Genomic DNA, 23671 nt, shown 5'->3' on the forward strand with positions numbered 1-23671 from the left:
AACAGAAAACCCAGACATATGGCAGCAGATCCACAAGGTCTGCCATGAGAGGTGACTGTATAGTTCCCTTAAGGAAAAGCACCTTTAGTAAATCTGCATTCTCTGTGAGAGCTTCCCATGTCTGGAATACACTGCCATCAGACACACATAACTGCACCACATATCACACTTTCACAAAATGCTTGAAGACATGGCTAAAGGTCAATCAGATTTGTGAACATGGTCCCTAGCTGTGTGTTGCCGCTTTCCATGTTGTCTGTTGTCTGTAGCTTGTGAGGTGTGGAAACACTTTGTTGCTTTTATGAATTTTGTCTTGCTGCTTTTTGTTTTATGTTGCTCTGTCTGTATGCTACGTCTTGCTTGTCCTATGTTGCTCTGTATGCTATGTCTTGCTTGTCCTATGTTGCTATGTCTTGCTTGTTCTATGCTGCTATTGTCTATATTGTAATTGTTTTTAATAACCTGCCCAGGGACTGCGGTTGAAAATTAGCCGGCTGGCTAAAACCGGCACTTTTACTGAAACGTTGATTAATGTGCACTGTCCCTGTAAAAATAAAAATAAACTCAAAACTCAAACTCATCACAGCAGATGATCTATCATTTCTCACAGACACAGACACAGACACAGTACTCGGACACAGACACAGACACAGACACAGACACAGACACAGTACTCGGACACAGACACAGACACAGACACAGACACAGTACTCGGACACAGACACAGACACAGACACAGACACAGTACTCGGACACAGACACAGACACAGACACAGACACAGACACAGCACTCGGACCAGCAGAATCAGAACTTTGGTTCATTTCACACATTTAGCAGCGTCTGCCTCAAGAGACGTTTTTTGGTATCTCCAACTTTTTTGGCAACACAATTTTTTCAAATTTTGACTAAGCGACTGACAGTCAGAGCAGGTTTCACTCTCTTTGATGATATGCGTTTGACTTTGAATGTGAATTTGCACCACTTTATCTCAGCCAATCAGAATACTGGGCCAGGCGATCTTGGCGGAAGGCCGGCCGTTGCCTACTGGTCAGCCATGTACTTAATATAGATTATTATGACAATAGAGAAATAGCACAAAAGTACTTAGAAAAAACAGGCTCATGGGCCGCCAGCTGTGTCAATTATCGTTTTTTACATCTAATTTTGTAGGTACATTTTGACCAGCCCACCCTACTAAAAGATGGTCCGGCCATTCTAGCATTTGCCAGAATTGCCAGACAGCCAATCCGCCCATGGCCTTGCTTTAAGACTAGTCTACCACTGATTATGCTTGGAAGCAGATTAGTGCTATCACATTTTGCAGATCATGGACAATACTTTGTCTCATACCCACTTAATCAAACTGGTGTTCTACCAATGCTCTGGATTCCCCGTTTAGCTAACACGCTAAACAGACTACACTTTATGTCTTGAGAATCATTAAAATACAATATATTTTCTGCCTAATCTCTACATGATAAATTTGCCATTACTGTACCATCAAAATATTCAGAATTGGAGAAACATCAGGCACATTTTCTTTCTGTTAAACAAATTGTTCAGCATTTGGTCTCAGGATTTCCTCTGCGCATAAAAGCTGCCCTCTTATCTGCAGATGTTCTCCCCTTCCTCACCATATGGATCAATTCACAGTGCAGTGCAGGCCGGTGAAGTCTTGGCTGGAGGAGAGGTTCTCCAGGGGAAGAGAGCCATCTGTTGGGACCTGAGTGTAGCAGAAGCCATTCTGAAGAGAGTCTCTCTCTTTAGGGGAGAGTCTGGAAGACAGGCAGAGTGGAGTAAGCAGCAGGGAAGCCCAAACCCTGTCACTGGATAGCCCAAAGACTTTACATGGACTGTACTGAACCACAAGAACTACTGCACAATCTGAGACTAGAGCCACAACAACAGGTGGAATAGAAGGGCAGCAAGGTTTTATGTTTTATGTGTAAAATTCTACTTAGTTGCTCTTTATACTTAGTTGAGAAGCCTGGTCTCAGAGTAGACATAACATAGTAAACGTAAATCCGGGACACTCAAATTAGTATGATATGTTATGGTTGGTATGGTTACATAAGACAGATGGCTACTTAAGGCAAAAACTAAAGTAGGTTGGTTGGCGTATAACATGAATGTCTAGCAACCAAAAGGTTGCAAGTTTGAATCTCGTCAAGGACAACTTTAGCATTTCAGCTAATGAGTAACTTTTCAACTACTTACTTCTTTTTAGCTATTTTGCAACTACTTAGCATGTTAGCTAACCCTAATCCTAACCCTTGCCTAAACTTAAGCCTTTTAGCTAACCCTTCCCCTAACCTTAACCCTTTAACCTAACTCCAAAACATAACCCTAACCACTACCCTAGCTATGGTTAACCAGGTAGCTAACGTTAGAATTCCTAACACGTTTTGCAAATTCGTAACATAGTGTCATCCAGGTTATGACAGACAGCAGAGGGCTGCTGCTTCTGCTCTGAGCTCAGCCTCATCCCACTGTCTGAAAGAGCTTCACTGACCTGCTGCTCTGCAAAACAACCTCTAGGGAGGAAGGTGCTCCCTAGCAGACTTTCCTGGGACCGTCTACGTGTAAGGATCCCCGTGTATAGTGTCACTGCACTGTCCCCCTCAAACAGCCTCACTGTCACCTCCTTCCCTCCTAATACACTTAGACATCTCAATCATCTCAATGACAGTGCGGGAGATGGTCTTGACGGCTGATCTGTGAATGCAGCCAGATATGACTGATAAAACATGGAAGCTACAGCTCAGGTCACCTTGCTTAATCTGAGGAAGAAACATTTTACAAAAACACCCAAGGAATAGACAACTTTAACAATTTTATTTGTGAAAAACTACACTTAAAATGCATAAATAGACATTTCTATTTGAAGCAGAGGAAATTATAAGGTAGCCAATAAGCATAATGTCGTGCACATGCCAGGTAACATGTATTATTCAACATTGTATAAGCTAGTAGACAAGAAGCGGTGATCCTGTGAAATTCACTCCATACATTTCCACATTATGGAAGTAATGGCACCATCTCACAGGGTGACCAATGACACATCAGCTAGTAGTAAGAAAGGAAACAGAAAGCAAAAAATGTATAAATATACTGACCCTACATACTTTTACTGAGCATTAACTTTTAAAGCATTGTACAAGACATTGTAATAGAGGAAAATGAAAAGAGCTTGTATAATACATTTAAATTGGAAATTCACGAGATTAATGTTATATAGTCAGTAAACAAGCATTCTATATTTGGGTCTCTGACAAACAAAGCTAAAAAATGTAACCATCTTTACACAGTAAATTAAGGTTACTGGTCGCACACAAGAACATAACTGCTTGCGCGTAAAAGAAACAAAGAAAACTGTTCAGCTTCAATGCCATTATTCTCACGATGGCTCTTGCACAATTTTAAATTATACATACAAGCAAAGTTTACAAAATGCCAATTTTTCAATAATTTAACATACAATTATTCAATTATATAATGTCACAGAAGTCAGTCAAGTGAATATGGTTACGGGTAAGGCATGTGAAAGATAGCTTTTTAGGCCAATTTCTTCTAGATTGCATTACAAAGCAAAGAGTTAATATTCTCATTAAAAATGATTGATAACATAATTTTCTTTATATCTCAGCCAGACACCTCAATAATCCTGTTCACATTGCATTTTGCATATCCTCCCTCATTCAGTCTAGACTCCATATCTTTGCAAAAAATGTAGTTTAAATACATTACATATAATCATACGGCTGAACAGCAAAATGAAACTCGTGGAAGAGTCTGAAGTTACAACGTATGCTTATTGGACAACAAACATTGCTTATTCACACTACACAAATATGATTATATTCTCTACAACTGAAAATGGACAGTAAGGCCTTTACCTCAACACTTGCCCTATAGACTCATGGTCATAGTAAATTAGAAGGGCCTGCCCAACTTGCCTGACCTGCTTTAGAGGTCTATAGGGAGAGATTAAACTGGCCTGCTCAGGCCAATTGGTTCTCTGCAGGGGCAGACACTATACGGAGGACAGTGGAGCAGAGCAGAGGCTCAGATAACAGGGTTTTCCATGGCTCCAAGAACTTCTGGAAACACTGCAGAGTTCATTGCAGCTCATTGCTTAATGACTGGTTCTCATTGCCTCTAGTCTAGTGTTCACTGAGCAGAGCAACTAACTTGTGTTCTCCGAGTAGACACTTGTTATTGAAATAATGGTTAGGTTTTCAATACAGCTCAGAAAACATGTCAAGTTTTGCTGATCCTCAGGTTTATGTAAAAGTTGAGTTGTTAAAAAAGCGGAAAATAATTAATTACACCATTAAAATGGATTATATTAGTCTTTATTTAGAATGTATTTCATTTCACACATTTTATAATTGCATCTCAAATTGTTATTCATTTGTCTATGTATCATGTCATTATGAAATTCCTTTGGTCCTTCAATAAATAAAACTAAGATATCATATACACATTTATTCTTTATACAATTTATTACAGTTAAGAGGAAATTGTGTTTGTCTATATTTGTCTAATGGAGAATTAGAACCATTTAATTGGTTATTTAGGTAAGCTGTAACTGCTTTGAAAATTCAAAACAAAATGCAATATTCTATTATATCATCTACTTGCAATGTTTCTGCCTTCATTTGCCTACATATTGGGAGTCTTAAATATATCTTATCAGAATAAGTCACTCAAATCAATTCTCAATCTGTCCAGGCATTTGCACAAAACGGACTGGAAAATGACAACTTTGTAAACAGAATTTGAAAAGAAGATTAGTAGGCTAAACGTTAGCTAGGACTTATTACAAGCTGAAGTCCCTTAGCGTCAGCTGGATATTATAAACGGTACAGGGAATCACTATATTACAGTTCAAACTCTGGTCTTAACAGGTGGATCTAAACTTTCCTTCAGTCATTACAGAAATAAACCTGTCTCAAAGCAGAGGGTCCCGCTCCATCCCTCAAATGGCTAACCAATATTGAAGCGACGGAATGCAAAAAACATCCAACAACTTTAGTGTTTTTCACTATCGCCTACACCATACAGTTAAAGACAGGCGATCAATTCTATATCAAACTAAATCATAGACAAAGAAAGCTAGAAGAAAAGGTTTGGGTGTGTTGAGTTTACATCGTAGGATTTTCAAATCAAACAGGTTACCTTTTTATGCTGCACATTGACCTCTACATATCAACCTGAAAGACCAGACTACACAGAGGTCCACACTCACTGTAGGAGCGTGATAGTGTGAGAAAGAGTGGACGAGAGAAAGAGAACATTTCTGGGTTATTAGCACTTTGTTGTATTGTGTGAACGACCGTCCCGTGTTGGAAACTGTTTCACAGTCTGTCTCTATCTAGCACCATTGTGTGGGTGTATCAAGCCTTGTCCTATCCTACCAGTACAACCATCAAAACTAGTGTCAAAGGGAGCGATAGGTAGCACTAGCCTCAACAAAAAAAGTCTAAAAGTATACAGGTGAAACAAATAATAAATAAGGGTAATAATATTTCAGAGTTGTTAAAATGGTGGTTATTGTGCAGATAATTTCTTTATACAAAAACGTTGAATCAGCCACATATCCACATACAAATATAAAACAATACATTATTCCTGTCAGCCCCACTCTCCCGCATGGGCCATGCACAACGTGTACCCATGGTTAGACATTAACCATCAGGCACACGCTGGGGCCGCTCCAATCAGCGAGCTCTCTCAGCATCCAGGGATGGTGATGGAATGGAGATGGATGCAGGGGGTAGGGCAGCAGTAGGAAGGTGAAATATCTCCCCCTAAGGGATCCCATCCACAGAGTCCTCTCAGAGCACCTGGACTGGAGGGCTCAGAAGGACTCATCTTGCCCCACAGAGAGCTCTCCTTTGGGAGTGGAGGTGCGAGTCGAGCTCTTGTCCATGCTCTCGGAGCCGGAGCTCTGATGCTGCTGCTCAGAGCCTGCGCTGGATGTCACGGTGGACGAGGATGTGGAGGAGGAGCGGGTCTTCTCCTTAAAGTCTGTTATGATGACCGTCACGTTCCCCACCGTTATCGCTAGCTGCTGGGCGGTGCTCCGGTCAATATTCTTCAGTTTGGGCCTAGTCGGCAGGGGAAAACACAGGGTTAGAATTACATTGATAAAACTGCCTTACTAAGATACAACCATAGACGTGGCCAGCCCAGTGTGGGTGATTAGACCCAACTGCTCATTCCAACAACAACGTGAGCAATAACAAGATCAACCAGAAATAAGAGGGAGAAAGTGAGAGTGGATGTAGAACATACATATATAATTTATGAATAACTAGATTTTTTCCAACAGTGGCCTTTAAGAATAGCTTGAACGAGTGGCAATTTAAATGGCATGACAGGTTTTCACAATGTCCAACGGCAAGATACTGTCAGTACTAGTAGCAGAGAGAAGAATGACCAACCTGGAGATGTGAGAGTTGTTGGTCTTGGTTGTTGACTTCCCAGATTGTACACTGTGTTTATCACTAGGTGGACTCTGGTGAATGTCTGTCTTGGGTCTGCACAGGCAAACACAGGAGTTATATTAGTAAAGTTCATGTCTATAGAGAGATGATGCTTAAACAAACACTTGCCTCTGTACAGACATGTTATTTCTTTAACTACACACTGACCTGATCTTTTTGATGCTGGATTTCTTGGTGATGGGCCTGGCTAGGCTGATCTCTTTGATGTTGGGTTTCTTGATGATGGGCCTGGCTAGGCTGATCTCTTTGTTATTGGGTTTCTTGGTGATGGGCCTAGTTGGGCTGATCTCTTTGAGGCTGGGTTTCTTTGTGATGGTCGTGGTTGGGTTGATCTCCTTGAGGCTGTGTTTCTTGGTGATGGGCCTGGTTGGGCTGATCTCCTTGAGACTGTGTTTCTTGGTGATGGGCCTGGTTGGGCTGATCTCCTTGAGGCTGGGTTTCTTGGTGATGGGCCTGGTTGGGCTGATCTCCTTGAGGCTGGGTCTCTTGGTGATGGGCCTGGTTGGGCTGATCTCCTTGAGGCTGGGTCTCTTGGTGATGGGCCTGGTTGGGCTGATCTCCTTGAGGCTGGGTCTCTTGATGATGGGCCTGGTTGGGCTGATCTCCTTGAGGCTGGGTCTCTTGGTGATGGGCCTGGTTGGGCTGATCTCTTTCTCCTCTTTCTCATCCTCTTTCACTTTCTCCTCCTCTTTCTCCTCCTCCTCCGCTTTTACCTCTTTCACTTTCTCTGCTTTGTCATTGTCCGGTGTCTCCTTCCTGCCGTTATCCAGGGGAGATTCTCCTTCATCTGGCCTCACGCTCTCCGGACGCACTCCCTCATGGTGCTCCCCCTCCACATCCACCAGCTCCCCGTCTGGGTCGTGCTCCCTCTCAGGCCTCTCCTTCCTCTCCTTCTTGGGTGGGGGAGGCGTGGCGTACTGCTGAGCCACCTGCTGGGCCACCAGCTGGGAGTTGATCCTGGGTTTCCTGTAGAAAACAGGGAACAAACAGGGATTAGCGGGCAGCAGCGTCTCTAAGCTGGGCTCACTCAGGGCCAGGGCTGACATGACGACAGCCCCTGCCTGACCACATAGCAACACACTGCATCATCTTATAAGGAGTTGGCTGGATTGAGCCACAGGCTGGCTGGCTGGGTGTAAGTGACAGCTCTTGGTCGGCTAGTCTGGTTGAAGGGTAATCTCATTAGCTCAGTGCTGTAATAAAATGAATGTGGGGGATCACAAGGTGGGACATTTGCAGCCCGTCATTTACGTCCTCTAATCTGATTACTGCAGCGTTGGCCCCATTTGTCAGACTGGGATCCACAGGGACGTGCAGCCACTCACTCAAGCTGGCGCGCCAACCAGAGCAAGCAGAATGAAGTCATTGTTGCCCTCTGTGGTCTCTCTCACACACAAACCTAGCCTATTATTTTTGAGCCCAACCATTCACATTCAGCAGGCAAATGCATCCTAAATCAGAGAGGGAGACAATTAGTGTCTCCGTGGATGAATACAAAGCTCTAGGATGAAAGGCTCAGTGGAAGCTCATCACTCTTCCACCTGAGAGGTTACAACGGGTGTTTCATGAAAAACTGTTTATTCTCCTAAAACACGAGTCAACTGTAAGGACAGCATATTTTAAGTCCCTACTTAAAATCAGAGCAAGGTCTCAGGGGGAAGAGACAGAAGACCAGAGAGCGACAGACAGGCTCCAAAGACCCGACTCTCGACAGGCCAGAGAATCACAGCTCCGTGAGAAATACCAGCGTAAACCAGACACGTATGCACCAACCCACCCACCCCAGAATGGTGCATGGTTTGCCAGTTACTCAGGAGGCACATCCACCCATGGCAAAGATGGTATAGCCTCCCCATCTCATCTACTGCATTGGCAGGAAGTCCTCCTTATTGTCTAGCTGTTCAGGGTGTCATGATTAAAGGAACTCTGCAGGTCTGAGGACAGATGGGGACTTCCATAATTTCTGATGCTAAGCCTCAGACTGAACTGATAAACAAGCTCTGTCTGGCTCATAGAAAATGTAGCCTACCTGTTGACTGCAATACAGATGAGGTACTGACTGAGGCTCTCTCTCTCTTATCTTTAAGTGGATCAGGTTCAGGGGCAGGAGGTAGCCTAGTGGTTAAAGCATTGGGCCAGTAACCAGAAAGGTTGCTAGATCAAATCCCCAAGCCGACAAGGTAAAAATCTGTCCTTCTGCACCTAACCCACTGTTCCTAGGCCGTCATTGTAAATAAAAAAATTGTTATTAACCAGTTGGATTTAGGGGGCGCTATTTTAATTTTGGGATGAAAAACGTTCCCGTTTTAAACAAGATATTTTGTCACGAAAAGATGCTCGACTATGCATATAATTGACAGCTTTGGAAAGAAGACACTGCAAAGATAGTCTGTGAGTGCCACAGAACTGATGTTACAGGCGAAACCCAGATAAAAATCCAACCAGGAAGTGCCGCATTTTTTAAAACCGCCTCATGCCAATGACTCCTTATATGGCTGTGAATGAGCTACGAATGAGCTTACGTTTCCCCCAAGGTGTCTACAGCATTGTGATGTCTTTTTAGGCATTTCCCTTGAAGAATGGCTGTAAGGGACCATATATGGCATGGTGTCTCCCGCAGAAAACCTTGCGTAAAATACTGAGGTAGCCATTTTTCCAATCGCTTCTTATGAGAAACCAACTGCCTCGACGGATATATTATCAAATATATTTGTTAAAAACACCTTGAGGATGGAGCCTAAACAACGTTTGCTGTGTTTCTGTCGATATTATGTAGCTAATAGTTTCGGTCGATTTCTCAGCCAAGCATGGTGAAGAAACGGGAGCTTTTTCGCCTACAAAAATAATATTTTTGGAAAAAAGGAACATTTGCTATCTAACTGGGAGTCTGAGTGAAAGCATCCGAAGTTCTTCAAAAGGTAAATTATTTAATTTGGTTGCTTTTCTTATTTTTGTGAAAATGTTGCCTGCTGCCAGCAGAGCCTAGCATAGCATTATGCCATGATAAACTTACACAAATGCTTGTCTAGAGTTGGCTGTAACGCATATTTTGAAAATCTGAGATGACAGTGTTGTTAACAAAAGGCTAAGCTTGTGTTTGAATATATTTATTTCATTTGCGATTTTCATGAATAGGAAAAAGTTTCTAGGGGTATTTATGTCCGTTGCGTTATGCTAATGCATTTGAGGCTATGATTACGCTCCCGGATACGGGTTTGCTCGTCGCAACTGGTTAACCGACTTGCCTAGTTAAATAAAGGTTACATTTAAAAAGGTAAAACATGAGCAGAAACTTGATAACTGAGTGTGGCTGTTACAGCTGGCGCTGGCCAAGACATATTTTAGACAACATGGCCCTCAGGTTTGAGATGGTTCATTCTGTGTCCAATTTGGTTGGGTACATTGTTAATGATGCATGGCTGAAGAGGTCTGTCGAGAGGAGAGTGGTTTTCACAAGGCTGCTGGAGTGGTTTAACTCAGAGATCGCACGTCCCAGATATCATCTCACATCTCTCCACCTCTCTAATTCCCCGTGCTCCCACCATATCCCCACAAACTGTCTATCTATCCCCGTTCTGCAACAGACAGAGAGCCCACCCTCTATCCCTCCAGCCGATAAAAAGGCAATCAATCGCTTATGGCGTCATGACGTAGCGCACGTGACATGCTCCAAAACATGCAGACGGTGATGAATGCTGATGAGCAGGGCCCAGTGGCACCACCCACCACAGATGCAACGGCTCTGGAACTACAACATGTAGCTAGCCTACTCACTCCACCTGCAGAGTCAATGCATGTCACACACCAGAGAAGAGGAGAGGGATCGACATGCTCACATTCAGCAGCATCTGGATGATAAGACACTCATAGCAACCTAGTGACATGATAAGATTAGAGCAACTTCATATCAATTTCAATTCTCAATCCCCCCCCCCCCCCCCCCCCCCGAGGAGCCTTGCTTGTACTGTCTGACTAGCACAGGTCACTTTGTAACACGCACTCAAACACACAAAACAATTTGTCTCTCTAACTGCAGTACTAACCCCATGAAGTGTCACTGATCAATCACAGGATTTGGCAGGATGCATGCAGCCCAAACACTCATAAACATGTTCTCAGGTTCCCGCGACCGACGGGCTCAGAAATAATTTCCTGTGGCAGGATAAGCTTTTAGCAGAGAGCTGGAGGTAGAAAGTGAGTGTGATTGATTGATAATCTCACGCCTCCTCGGCCCATCACCCCAGTCCCAGAGATGTGTGTCAGAGGCAGCAGCAGAGCTCAGCTCAGAGAGAAGCAGTAGAAACAACCCCAATAGTTAAGCTATGATTTAGTGTCAGCTGTAACTCAGCCATGGAGTTGTTGCTGGCATGATAGGAGCGCAGCTCCCAGTTGGCCTGCCCCGTGGTGCTGTTACTGTACAGTATATTATTTATTTACCAGCTACGTCACCGCTGCTCTGAACACCGTGTCCCATTAACACTGCTTGCTGGATCCAGATCATGGGCTAGCCACACTCACCAACAGATTTAAATACGCACTCCAGCTATATTTACTCTTCCCGTTGAAAAACAATATCCCACATATAAATAAATCTACAGACAAAAATCTTTTTTTTTTTTTAAAACAAGTTGAAACTTCATGGTGTAGTCCATTCAAGGGTTTGGTCTGATGGTTCCCTCTGATGTCAGCTTCCCCCCCTTGCTTGCAGGAACAATAGAGCACACAAGAGATAAACCCCCACACTTGTGTCATATTATGAGGACACCTTGAGCACCTTTTAAGATGTGCCTATGTTAAGTAAAACAGGTGATAAATGAGGTGAAAAGGAGACTGGAGTGTGATTAATACATTTAAATATGCAGGACATCATAACCAACGAGTCTGTACCAAGCCACTTCTCACTGAGAAACACCAGATAAGCCTAGATAAAAAACCTTCCTCCTTTTCACACCTCCATAGATAATGATTGACATCGTCACCTCTCTGACTGACTTCAATTCTTCTTGATACAGTGGTGTGGAGTCTAACTCAGCACGAGCAAATGAAATGACTGTCATCAGCACAAAAGACTAAATCCAGGCGGACTGAGAACTATGGTTACACTGCCAGCCACACCCACTATATTGTCCCAATCATAAGAGTTCTGGACTTCACAGGAACTAGTCCTGCATGTCAATATTAGCCTCCTACCGAAAGAGCAGAGAGTGGAAGATAGACACAAATAATATACGGTTGAACAGTTTGTGACAGATTGACAGAAACAGATGACCACAGGAAAGCCCTCATTAACACAGCTCTTTATTTCGAGTACTGTGTGGAGGACAGGCAATAACTCCCAGCCAGCAACAGACCAGGAGCATGCAGCAGTGGCAGCTCAAAGAGGGAGGAGGACAGACAAAAATGTTTCCAACTGCAGTCAGACAGTAAGACATCAGAATCGAAAACTACTCATTTTCTTTTTTTAATGTCAGGCTATGTAATAGCCTTTTTCTTAGTCAAGAGCATTACATCTGCAAGTTGAATTCTCTTGGTATAAAAAGTCGCATTTCCTTCCTCGGTGTAGACCTAATCATGACCGGATTGTCTACTGTCACAGCCACATTGTGTGCAGGCTTCAGATTCAACATGGTGTGATCCATTTGGCTTCTGTTTGATCAGAACACTTCTCTACACCATGGCAACAGAGCATCAACATCTTGTTCCGCACCAACGTTCACAAGCTGCTGCAGTCGGTGCCTTGATCACTATGAATAAGTAACCCCTCAGCACAGAGATGGACTGGTGGAGCGGAGTGGAGAGGCAAAGCTGGCTGTTCTGTAATATGTTAAACAAGCTGTGGGACCCAGCTCCCATAAACCAGTCTGCGAACTGTGCCTGTTGGCTCCAGCCGGTGATGAATACAGTACAGTACTATACTGTGTACGAGTATTCAGAAAACACCTGGAGTGGAGAGAAGCTCCCGGCTGCAGCACTGCCTGCCTGCTAGAGTCAAGGACATTATTAAACATTAATCCATCCCCTCCAGACACAGGATACTGCCCCCCCCCCCCCCCCAAGGGGGATGCCTGCCTCCACGTGTCCCCCATGCCCCAGGTACTCAGTGTACAAAGTGGGCCCCAGCAGAAACCCCTCCTCCTCCACTAACACAGCCCTCCATTATGTTCCCTCAGAGAAGAGCACAACACAAGGCATCTGAGCGTGACATTTTAGTTCCCACGGTGGTGTGGGGAGACACCACTATTCGGGACAGTTGACGGGGGGGATCCATAAATATCATTTATTTAAGGGAAAAAATTATGCTATTTTTCAATGAAGAATGCATTCATGTGTCTAACTTCCCACTGATAGACATTCCCTCCCATGTCTGACCTTCAGGCTACAAACTGCCTCATCAGGGTGATTGACAGCCAGTCGTGAAAGCACTAAGCATGTATGCGCTCCCTTCATCAGCGGCTCCATAGCGCATTCCTGTTTATCACTCTCTCTCCCCCTCTGTGGTATCATTTTCTCTCCTTCGCTTTACCTCTACGGTATCACCCACTTCCTCTTCAATCCCATTTTTCCATATGCACCCATTTCTTCCCTGCTATACCTTTTCAGTGCAATTTCACTCACTGCATGTCACTCTTCCGTCCATTGTTATTCCTCATTCCGTTGCTCACCTCAAGTTCCTCTCTCCTGTGTTTGTCTCTGTCTGCCAGAGTCTGCTGGACCCAGTAACCCTGCTGCTGCCGTCCTTGGTTGGCCTGATTCAAATTAGTTCAACAAGTTATCAAGCAACACTGCTCAGGAAGCATGTTGTATCTTAGTGTTTCATGTAGTAGACTAAACAGGACCAAAACAAAAACAAAGCATGCAATTACAGAAACCCAACAGTGCTTAATGCTAGACAAACACTACAAATTCGCTTTCATGGAAATAACACTGCTCTAGTCTCCTAGTGACTAATTATTCTACACACCGATTGACATGTGACCTATTCAATGTCAATCTTGACTGAATAAACACACTCCAATATATTTCCTAGATGACTACTCCTGAGCTGTTCCTCTCCCCTGTCTCGTGTTAAGTGACTGACACCCACCGAGTTGTGATCCAGAGAGATAGTTGTGGCGGTAAGCAGCATGTGTGAGGGCCTGCCCAGCGCTTCCCTTCCTGGGTAATGATGTGCTCCATTCTGTCATCCCCCAGGAGACTCTTGGCTGAGTGAACACATGTCTCTCTCCCCCCCGCCGCCATCCATCACACCCAGCAGAACTCACCCCCCTCCTTCCCACAGCCTGGAAACACACACACTCTCCTAATAATGTATACAGTGCATTCGGAAAGTATTCAGACACCTTGACTTTTTCCACATATTGTTACGTTGCATCCTTATTCTACAATTGATTAAATTAATTGTTTTTTTCTTATCAATCCACACACAATAGCCCATAATGACAAAGCAAAAACAGGTTTAGACATTTTTACAAATGTATATAAAAATAAATGGCATTTACATAAGTATTCAGACCATTTACTTAGGACTTTGTTGAAGCAACTTTGCCAGTGATTACAGCCGAGACTTCTTGGGTATCACGCTACAAAGCTTGGCACACCTGTACTGGGGGAGTTTCTCCCATTCTTCTCTGCAGATCTTCTCAAGCTCTGTCAGGTTGGATGGGGAGTGTTGCTGTACAGCTATTTTCAGGTCTCTCCAGAAATGTTTGATTGGGTTAAAGTCCGGGCTCTGGCTGGGCCACTCAAGGAAACTTCTGAGACGTGCCCCGATGCCACTCCTGCAATGTCTCGGCTGTGTGCTTAGGGTCATTGTCTTTTAGCAACTCCAAGTGGCCTGTGATGTGCCTTTTACTGAGGAGTGGCTTCTGTCTGGCCACTACCATAAAGGTCTGATTGGTGGAGTGCTGCAGAGATGGAAGGTCTCATCCCCGACCAAGACCCCCCTCCCTCCATTGATGAGTATGGCTTGGCAGAAGAGCCTTGGTGGTTCCAAACTTCTTCAGTTTAAGAATGATGGAGGCCACTGTGTTCTTGTGTACCTTCAATGCTGCAGAAATGTTTCAACCTCATGGCTTGGTTTTTGCTCTGACATGCACTGTCAACTGTTGAAAATTATATAGACAGGTGTGTGCCTTTCCAAATCATATTCAATCAATTGAATTTACCACAGGTGGACTCCAATGAAGCTGCAGTTACATCACGGATGATCAAAGGAAACAGGATGCGCTCAATTTCAAGTCTCATAGCAAAGGGTCTGAATACATACGTAAATAAGGTATCTTTTTATTTTAGAATAAGATTGTAACGTAACAAATTGTGGAAAAGTCAAGGGGTCTGAATACTTTCCAAATGCACTGTATAGCCAGTGCATCCCATAGTGCATCACATTCTCTCAAATCGCATGAAGTAATTAAGTACTTTTAAATCTGCCAATTAACACATTAAGACTAGGACCTACCCAATCATGTTTAAAGTTTAGTGCAGATGCTGATAATACTGGATAAGCTAAAGCAGTACCTCTGAGCGAGTGGGGCTGGTGATGTGGCGGGGATAGGAGATACAAATGGAGTCCGTTCCAGCATGTCCCACTCATGTAATTCCATTATCCCTGACAATGTGTTAATGTGACAGTAGTAAAATCCAGAGATTATAATGACCTTATTGCATCATTTGAACCTCTCTGGGATATGTGGAACGGTAGCGTCCCACCTCGCCAACAGCCAGTGAAAGTGCAGGGTGCCAAATTCAAAACAACCAAAATCTCATAATTAAAATTCCTCAAGCATACAAGTATTTTACACCATTTTAAAAAGATACAATTCTTGTTAATCCAGCCACAGTGTGATTTCAAAAATGCTTTACAGCGAAAGCACCACAAACGATTATGTTAGGTCACCACCAACTCACAAAAAAACAGCAATTTTTCCAGCCAAAAATATGTTGATGAAAATACAAATGTTCTACATGGAATTAGAGATATACTTCTCCTTAACCTGTTGCGACGAGCAATCCCGTATCCGGGAGCGTAATTATAGCCTCAAGCTCATTAGCATAACGCAACGTTAACTATTCATGAAAATCGCAAATTAAATGAAATAAATATATTGGCTCACAAGCTTAGCCTTTTGTTAACAACACTCACCTCAGATTTTCAAAAAATGCATTTCAACCATAGCTACACAAGCATTTGTGTAAGAGTATTGATAGCTAGCATAGCATTAAGCCTAGCATTCAGCAGGCAACATTTTCACAAAAACAAGAAAAGCATTCAAATAAAATAATTTACCTTTGAAGAACTTCGGATGTTTTCAATGAGGAGACTCAGTTAGATAGCAAATGTTCAGTTTTTCCAAAAATATTATTTGTGTAGGAGAAATCGGACACCGAGCGGACACCTGGTAAATGTAGTCTCTTATGGTAAATTTTCCAATGATATGCCTACAAATACGTCACAATGCTGCAAACACCTTGGGGAAACGACAGAAAGTGTAGGCTCATTCCTTGCGCATTCACAGCCATATAAGGAGACATTGGAACACAGCGCATTCAAAATCTGGCTCACTTCCTGTATGAAATTTCATCTTGGTTTCGCCTGTAACATCAGTTCTGTGGCACTCACAGACAATATCTTTGCAGTTTTGGAAACGTCAGAGTGTTGTCTTTCCAAAGCTGTCAATTATATGCATAGTCGAGCATCTTTTCGTGACAAAATATCTTGTTTAAAACGGGAACGTTTTTCATCCAAAAATGAAATACTGCCCCCAGAGGTTCAAGAGGTTAATGCAACCGCTGTGTCAGATTTCAAAAAAACTTTACGGAAAAAGCAAACCATGCAATAATTTGAGTACAGCGTTCAGACAACAAAACAGCCAAAAATAAATAAAAAAATATCCGCCATATTGTGTAGTCAACATTCAGAAATAGCATTAGAAATATTCACTTACCTTTGATGATCATCAGAATGCACTCCCAGGAATCCCAGTTCGACGATAAATGTTTGATTTGTTCGTTTATGTCCAAATGGCTTCTTTTGTTAGCGCGTTTGGTAAACAAATCCAAACGAGCCTTCAGGTCCAGCCGAACGTCGGACGAAAAGTTCAAAAAGTTATAGAACTAAGTATAGAATCAATCTTTAGGATGTTTTTATCATAAATGTTCAATAATGTTCCAACCGGAGAATTACATTGTCTGTAGAAAAGCAATGGAACGAGAGCTAACTCTCTCGTGACCACGCCTCCGAGCCTGTGGCACTCTGCCAGACACCTGGCTCAATCAGCTCTCATTCGCCCCCACTTCACAGTAGAAGCCTGAAACAACGTTCTAAAGACTGTTGACATCTAGTGGAAGCCTTGGGAAGTGCAAGATGGCCCCATTTACACTGTATTTTGGAATAGCAAAGAGTTGAAAAACTACAAACCTCAGATTTCCCACTACCCGTTTGGATTTTTCTCAGGTTTTCACCTGCCATATGAGTTCTGTTATCCTCACAGACATCATTCAAACAGTTTTAGAAACTTCAGACCCACGAACATCACAACGTCGATATGACACATCAACGGGTTGCACTCTGTACATATCTAACAGCGGAGTTAACACAATACCAATCATTTGGTTTGGAACACAAGAATCAACCGCTTTATGCACAACAGCACTAAGCAAAAATTCCTACCTCCTAAACATGTCTGGAATAAAGTGGCAAGCAACAAGCCACAGGGAACGTCTTATCCCCAAAACCACAGACAGCCAAACAGCACGGGTCCCTGATACCAACCATTAATCAAGCTAAAAAGGCCCTTAATTGATTCTCCCTGGAACAGCTCAACCTGCAGCATAAACACAGCACAGTCATAAGGAAAACTGATCAATCCGCAAGGCGTCACATTCTAGCAGCAGAGTGATTGGTTTCAGGTGCTGGCTACATCTGAATATGACAGCCGGAGGATAATAAATTATAATTTAGTCAGTGCTTATATTTTTTCAAGACCAAGGCAAATCGAGACCGAGTCATGGCCGCAACCAGAAAAATGCGACTCCAATTCAAGACCATGATTGTAATTGTGAAATCATCACCATAATGGAGTTCAAAATGTCAAGTATTTCTGTGTTCATATTTTCAAACAAAGATTTTAGTTGACATTCAGTGAAAAAAAATGCATGCTGAGGGAAAATAGATACTCCACAAATGATTACTAACCCAAGTACAGCGGAGAACAATAGGCCTAGCTAGCTAATGTTAAGCGCTGTGTTTTTAACTTGCCACATAACACTGCTAATAGGCTAGCGTATCTATTTATGATTAAATTAATATTCCCAGCATTTGTCCGTTTTTGTTTATAAAAGTGTCATTGAAACTGAAACAGTGCATCCCGAATAGAAGCAGCAAACAATGTACCAGGCCAGCTGTGGTTTACAATCTGATAGCAATATGTTTTGGACTACCAAGAAAGGTATTGGTAAATTAGATTAAATCAAGCATTGAAGTGCATCCATCTATTCTGCCAACAATGCCTTAGTGAAAGTCATGGAACATTGAGTCAAATTGAACCTATTTTTAAAACCTCTTATAAAGTTGGTTTTGTAGCATAAACTGGGAATCATTATTTTTGACTGTTTCATATCTGCAAAATAGTTCAAAGCGTTGTCAGCTCCACTTTAAAAACTTTAGGCAACTTTGCTAAACATTAAATGCTTTGTCCAATGGGAAGTAATCGTTGTACATTTCGATTGGGAAGTGCTTAATGATTGTGCTTCTGCATTGTTTAAAAAAAATAAAGGCAAATTGATAGCCTAAGTCCACAACAATGCTTAAACCACATCAATCTGATTGGTTGGGCACATCAGGTCCTGGCTCCCTAGTGTTTTGTTGTTGTTTTAAACTTTAATTTAACTATGCAGTTAAGTACACATTCTTATTTACAATGACAGCCACCCAGGCCCATCTATGTCTATGCCACTGAAGCAAACAACGCATGATGACAATTGCACATCACAAATAACCTACTAACCAACCCTTCAGACTAAAAATGTTCAATACCTTGTTTGCACACCCATTGTTGCCTTACATTTCATCTCATATCTACCAGTAAATGCTCTTTCCTTCCGGCTACTGATGCCATTCTGTGAGCTGCTCCATGCTAAACCTATTTGAATGCTGCACACTCTTGCGGCGTGCAGATGATATTCCGCTGAAACTAGGCTGTATGTGCTGCGTGCTTGTGAACACATTTGACTTGCTTTAGAATTGTGTAGGCTACTTTGTGCATAATTTTACTGTACTACACCAATGGTCCCCAAACTTTTTATAGTCCCGTACCCCTTCAAACACTCAACCTCCAGCTGCTAGCACCAGGGTCAGCGCACTCTCAAATGTTTTTTTGACATCATTGTAAGCCTTCCACACACACTATACGATACATTAAAACATAAGAATGAGTGTGAGTTTAAATAAGTGTGTGCTTGAAAGGATGCACATAACTCTGCAATGTTGGGATGTATTGGAGAGTCTCAGCCTTAAATCATATTCCACACAGTCTGTGCATGTATTTAGTTTATGCTAGTGAGGGCAGAGAATCCACTCTCACATAGGTACATGGTTGCAAAGGGCATCAGTGTCTTAACAGCGCGATTTGCCAAGGCAAGAAACTCTGAGTGCAGCCCTATCCAGAAATCTGGTAGTGGCTTCTGATTAAATTACATTTTCACAGAACCACTTGTTGCAATTTCGATGAGGCTTTCTTGTTCAGATTTCGGTAAAAGGACTGGAGGCAGGGCATGAATGGGATACCGAATCCAGTTGCTTGAGACATCCGTTTCGGGAAAGTACTTATGTAATTGCACACCCAACTCAGGTGCTTCGCTATATCACATTTGACATTGTCCGAAAGCTTGAGTTCCTTTGCACACACAAAAATCATACAATGATGGAAATACCTGTGTGTTGTCCTTGTTAATGCAAACAGAGGAGAACTCCAACTTCTTAATCATAGCCTCAATTTTGCCCCGCACATTGAATATAGTTGCGGAGAGTCCCTGTGATCCTAGATTCAGATCATTCAGGCGAGAAAAAACATCACCCAGTAGTGTGAGAAACTCGTCATTGTTCAAGTGGTCAGACAAGTGACAATTATGGTCAGTTAAGAAAACTTTAAGCTCATCTCAATTTTAAAAAACGTGGTAATACTTTGCCCCTTGATAACAGCGCACTTCTTTCTGTATTCTTGTAAAAACTTTACATGGTCACTGCCCATTTCATTGCATAATACAGAAAATACACAAGAGTTTAGCGGCCTTGCTTTAACAAAGTTAACAATTTTCACTGTAGTGTCCAAAACATTTTCAATCCATCAGGCATTCCCCTTGGCAGCAAGAGCCTCTTGGTGGATGCTGCAGTGTACCCAAGTGGCGTGGGGAGCAACTGCTTGCATGCGCGTTACCACTCCACTATGTCTCCCTGTCATGGCTTTTGCGCCATCCGTACAGATACTAGAGGTCGACCGATTAATCGGAATGGCCGATTAATTGGGGCCGATCAGTACTTTGGGCGCCGATTTCCGATTATCAAGTACCCTAGGCAAATGTACCCAAACTGGGGGTACACGCAATGCATCGGGGGTACGGCAAATAAAAATGTGATTTCACATTTAAAAGTAAAATAAAGATAATGTATTTTTACAAATATTTTAAAATCCTTCACATTTTCAAACAGTCCATTTATGTCTTCCAAAGGGACTATACATTTGGGTGAGTTTTTTTCATTTCTTCTCTCACCTGAGTAGCTTAGTTTCACTGCCAAAAATCTAATTAAACCATCTAGTGTTCAGCGAAATAACGCAATGTCATATACAAGTACCCTAGGCAAATAATTAACATCCAATCACATTAACCATTACACTCTCGCGGGAATTCCACTAACAGTACAAACGTAGCTGCTGCTCATTCCGTTTGCTCGAAAATGGTTTTAAAAAGTAAGTCTTGCGTCCAGAGACACATACCAGCTCTACTACGCCTGCACCTGTCGACGACAAGTTGTTCTGCTTCCACGAGCACATCCAATGCTAGCATCAGTAATTCTACATTTGTTAGCCCAGCTAGCATGGACAGTGACAGTTATGAATCTGATGCAGCTGAAGAGCTACTGCCCCCTTACCCGGGAAAGCACTGAACAACAGACAGGGAAGTTGGACCATCGAAGAGGCGCAAATATGATAACTACATTTATTTGGGGTTCACTTATATTGGGAGTAGTGCCTTTCCTCGGCCAGTGTGTTATATGTGCAAAGTACTATCTCAAAACTCTTGCGCAGACATTTAGAAACAACATGCCAGTTTGAAAAATAAGCCAGGGGAATTTATTTTGCTAGAATTAAGATGACTTAGACAGACAGACACACACCTCTCCACAATGGCCAAGACTAGAGAGCTGTGTAAGGACAATAGGGCTCAAAATGTAGACCTGCACAAGGCTGGGATGGGCTACAGGACAATAGGCAAGCAGCTTGGTGAGAAGGCAACAACTGTTGGCGCAATTATTAGAAAATGGAAGAAGTTCAAGATGACGGTCAATCACCCTCGGTCTGGGGCTCCATGCAAGATCTCACCTCGTGGGGCATCAATAATCATGAGGAAGGTGAGGGATCAGCCCGGAACTACACAGCAGGACCTGGTAAATGACCTGAAGAGAGCTGGGACCACAGTCTCAAAGAAAACCATTAGTAACATACTACGCCGTCATGGATTAAAATCCTGCAGCGCACGCAAGGTCCCCCTGCTCAAGCCAGCGCATGTCCAGGCCCGTCTGAAGTTTGCCAATAACCATCTGGATGATCCAGAGGAGGAATGGGAGGAGGTCATGTGGTCTGATGAGACAAAAATAGAGCTTTTAGGTCTAAACTCCATTCACCGTGTTTGGAGGAAGAAGGATAAGTACAACCCCAAGAACACCATCCCAACCGTGACGCATGGAGGTGGAAACATCATTCTTTGGGGATGCTTTTCAGCAAAGGGGACAGGACGACTGCACCATATTGAGGGGAGGATGGATGGGGCCATGTATCGCGAGATCTTGGCCAACAACCTCCTTCCCTCAGTAAGAGCATTGAAGATGGGTCGTGGCTGGGTCTTCCAGCATGACAACGACCCGAAACACACAGCCAGGGCAACTAAGGAGTGGCTCCGTAAGAAGCATCTCAAGGTCCTGTAGTGGCCTAGCCAGTCTCCAGACCTGAACCCAATAGAAAATCTTTGGAGGGAGCTAAAAGTCCGTATTGCCCAGCGACAGCCCCGAAACCTGAAGGATCTGGAGAAGGTCTGTATGGAGGAGTGGGCCAAAATTTCTGCTGCAGTGTGTGCAAACCTGGTCAAGAACTACAGGAAATGTATGATCTCTGTAATTGCAAACAAAGGTTTCTGTACCAAATATTACTTTCTGCTTTTCTGATGTATCAAATACTTATGCCATGCAATAAAATGCAAATTAATTACTTAAAAATCATACAATGTGATTTTATGGATTTTTGTTTTAGATTCCATCTCTCACAGTTGAAGTGTACCTATGATAAATATTACAGACCTCTACATGCTTTGTAAGTAGGAAAACCTGCAAAATCGGCAGTGTATCAAATACTTGTTCTCCCCAGTGTGTGTGTGTGTGTGTATATATATATATATATAATCACACACACACACACACACACACTGGGGAGAACAAGTATTTGATACACATAAGCAACAGATACCATTTTAATAAGGGGCTAGAAGCGTCTTATTGGTGCGCTGCCGAGTGGATAGGACAGGCTGCCGCGGATATAGCTGGGACAATGCTGCGGGAAAAGGCACAAAAAACTATAGACATCCCACCAAAGTGTCCAATTTCAAATAGGCTTTACAGCAAAAGCACCACAAACGATTGTGTTAGGTCACCACCAAGTCACAGAAAAATTCAGCCATTTTTCCAGCAAAAGAGAGTTACAAAAAGCACAAATAGAGATAAAATGAAATCACTAACTGTTACGAATCCCTTTTGGCCCGACAGTCTAGGGGGGATGGTAATGAGACACGTAACATAACTCATGCAAATTATAATTGTGACAAAGTAAAAGTGGGAACGTAATAACCAGGACAACTGAAATCTACCGTCAAACTCAAGGTTTATTTGATAAACACACGGTAATGGGGGGAAGCAGGAAAAGGGGCTGAGCTGGACCCAAGGAAAGAAACAAATATGCAAAAACACCCCTAAGCTAGACTAGCCTACTTTAACAACAGCTAACTAACTAACCAAAAATACAGTGGGTGGTCCGCCCAGTTCTAACTAGTGTATTTAACAAAGTTCACCTACGGGTAGTGTATGCCCATGGGCGACTTGTCTTGGTTTCCCCTTTTCCCACCAGCAATTAAATACAAACACCATAACCAAAAACAATACTCACAGGTGATGACAAAGTGCTATGGAGGTGCTCAAACAAAAGGAGAGGTTTAAGACACAAAGAGAGAGAGTTGAAAAACAGAGGTGGCATACATGGCATTTACAAAGAGATTGAGCTCCTGAAATCTACAAAGAACAGAGATCTACCAACATGGCATTTACAAAGAGATTGAGCTCCAGAGCAAACAAATGATGGGGTTTTTAAACCATGGGGAAGGAACTGTGATAGGGTAGGAAACAGGAGGAGGTGTGTCTTCTGATTGATGGGTTGATTGTTGACTGATTGGGGAGTGATGATTTTCACCTGTGAGGGGAGACGGAGAGAAAAGAAACACACAGGATACACACACACACAGGATAACTGTATCCGTAACACTAACCTTTGATGATCTTCGTCAGATGACACTCATAGGACTTCATGTTACACAATACATGCATGTTTTGTTCGATAAAGCGCATATTTATGTAAAAATAAATCTCAGTACACATTGGCGCGTTACGTTCACTAGTTCCAAAACCATCCGGTGATGATGCAGAGAGCCACATCATTTTACAGAAATACTCATTATAAATGTCGATGAAAATACAAATTGTTAGACAGGGAAATATAGATACACTTCTCCTTAACGCAACCGCTGTGTCAGATTTCAAAAAAAACTTTATGGAAAAAGCAAACCATGCAATAATCTGAGTACAGCTTTCAGACAACAAAGCAGTCAAAAAGATATCCGCCAT

At 42.7% G+C, this 23671-nt stretch overlaps 1 protein-coding gene across 1 annotated transcript in view; it reads right to left on the reverse strand.

The window, feature by feature from the left end:
* Window positions 1–2814: 2814 nt before the first annotated feature.
* Window positions 2815–23671, reverse strand: part of LOC139371287 (RING1 and YY1-binding protein B-like) — a 29690-nt gene continuing 8833 nt past the window's right edge. Inside the window, exons 3-5 of the mRNA XM_071111584.1 lie at window positions 6661–7479; window positions 6451–6546; window positions 2815–6114 (exon numbers count right to left, since the gene is read on the reverse strand). Of these exons, the coding sequence (XP_070967685.1) occupies window positions 5865–6114; window positions 6451–6546; window positions 6661–7479 (1165 nt within the window). The 3' untranslated portion in view covers window positions 2815–5864. The remainder of the gene's footprint in view (window positions 6115–6450; window positions 6547–6660; window positions 7480–23671) is intronic.

This window comes from Oncorhynchus clarkii, chromosome 17 (assembly GCF_045791955.1).
Source record: "Oncorhynchus clarkii lewisi isolate Uvic-CL-2024 chromosome 17, UVic_Ocla_1.0, whole genome shotgun sequence".
NCBI classification, from domain to species: Eukaryota; Metazoa; Chordata; class Actinopteri; order Salmoniformes; family Salmonidae; genus Oncorhynchus; species Oncorhynchus clarkii.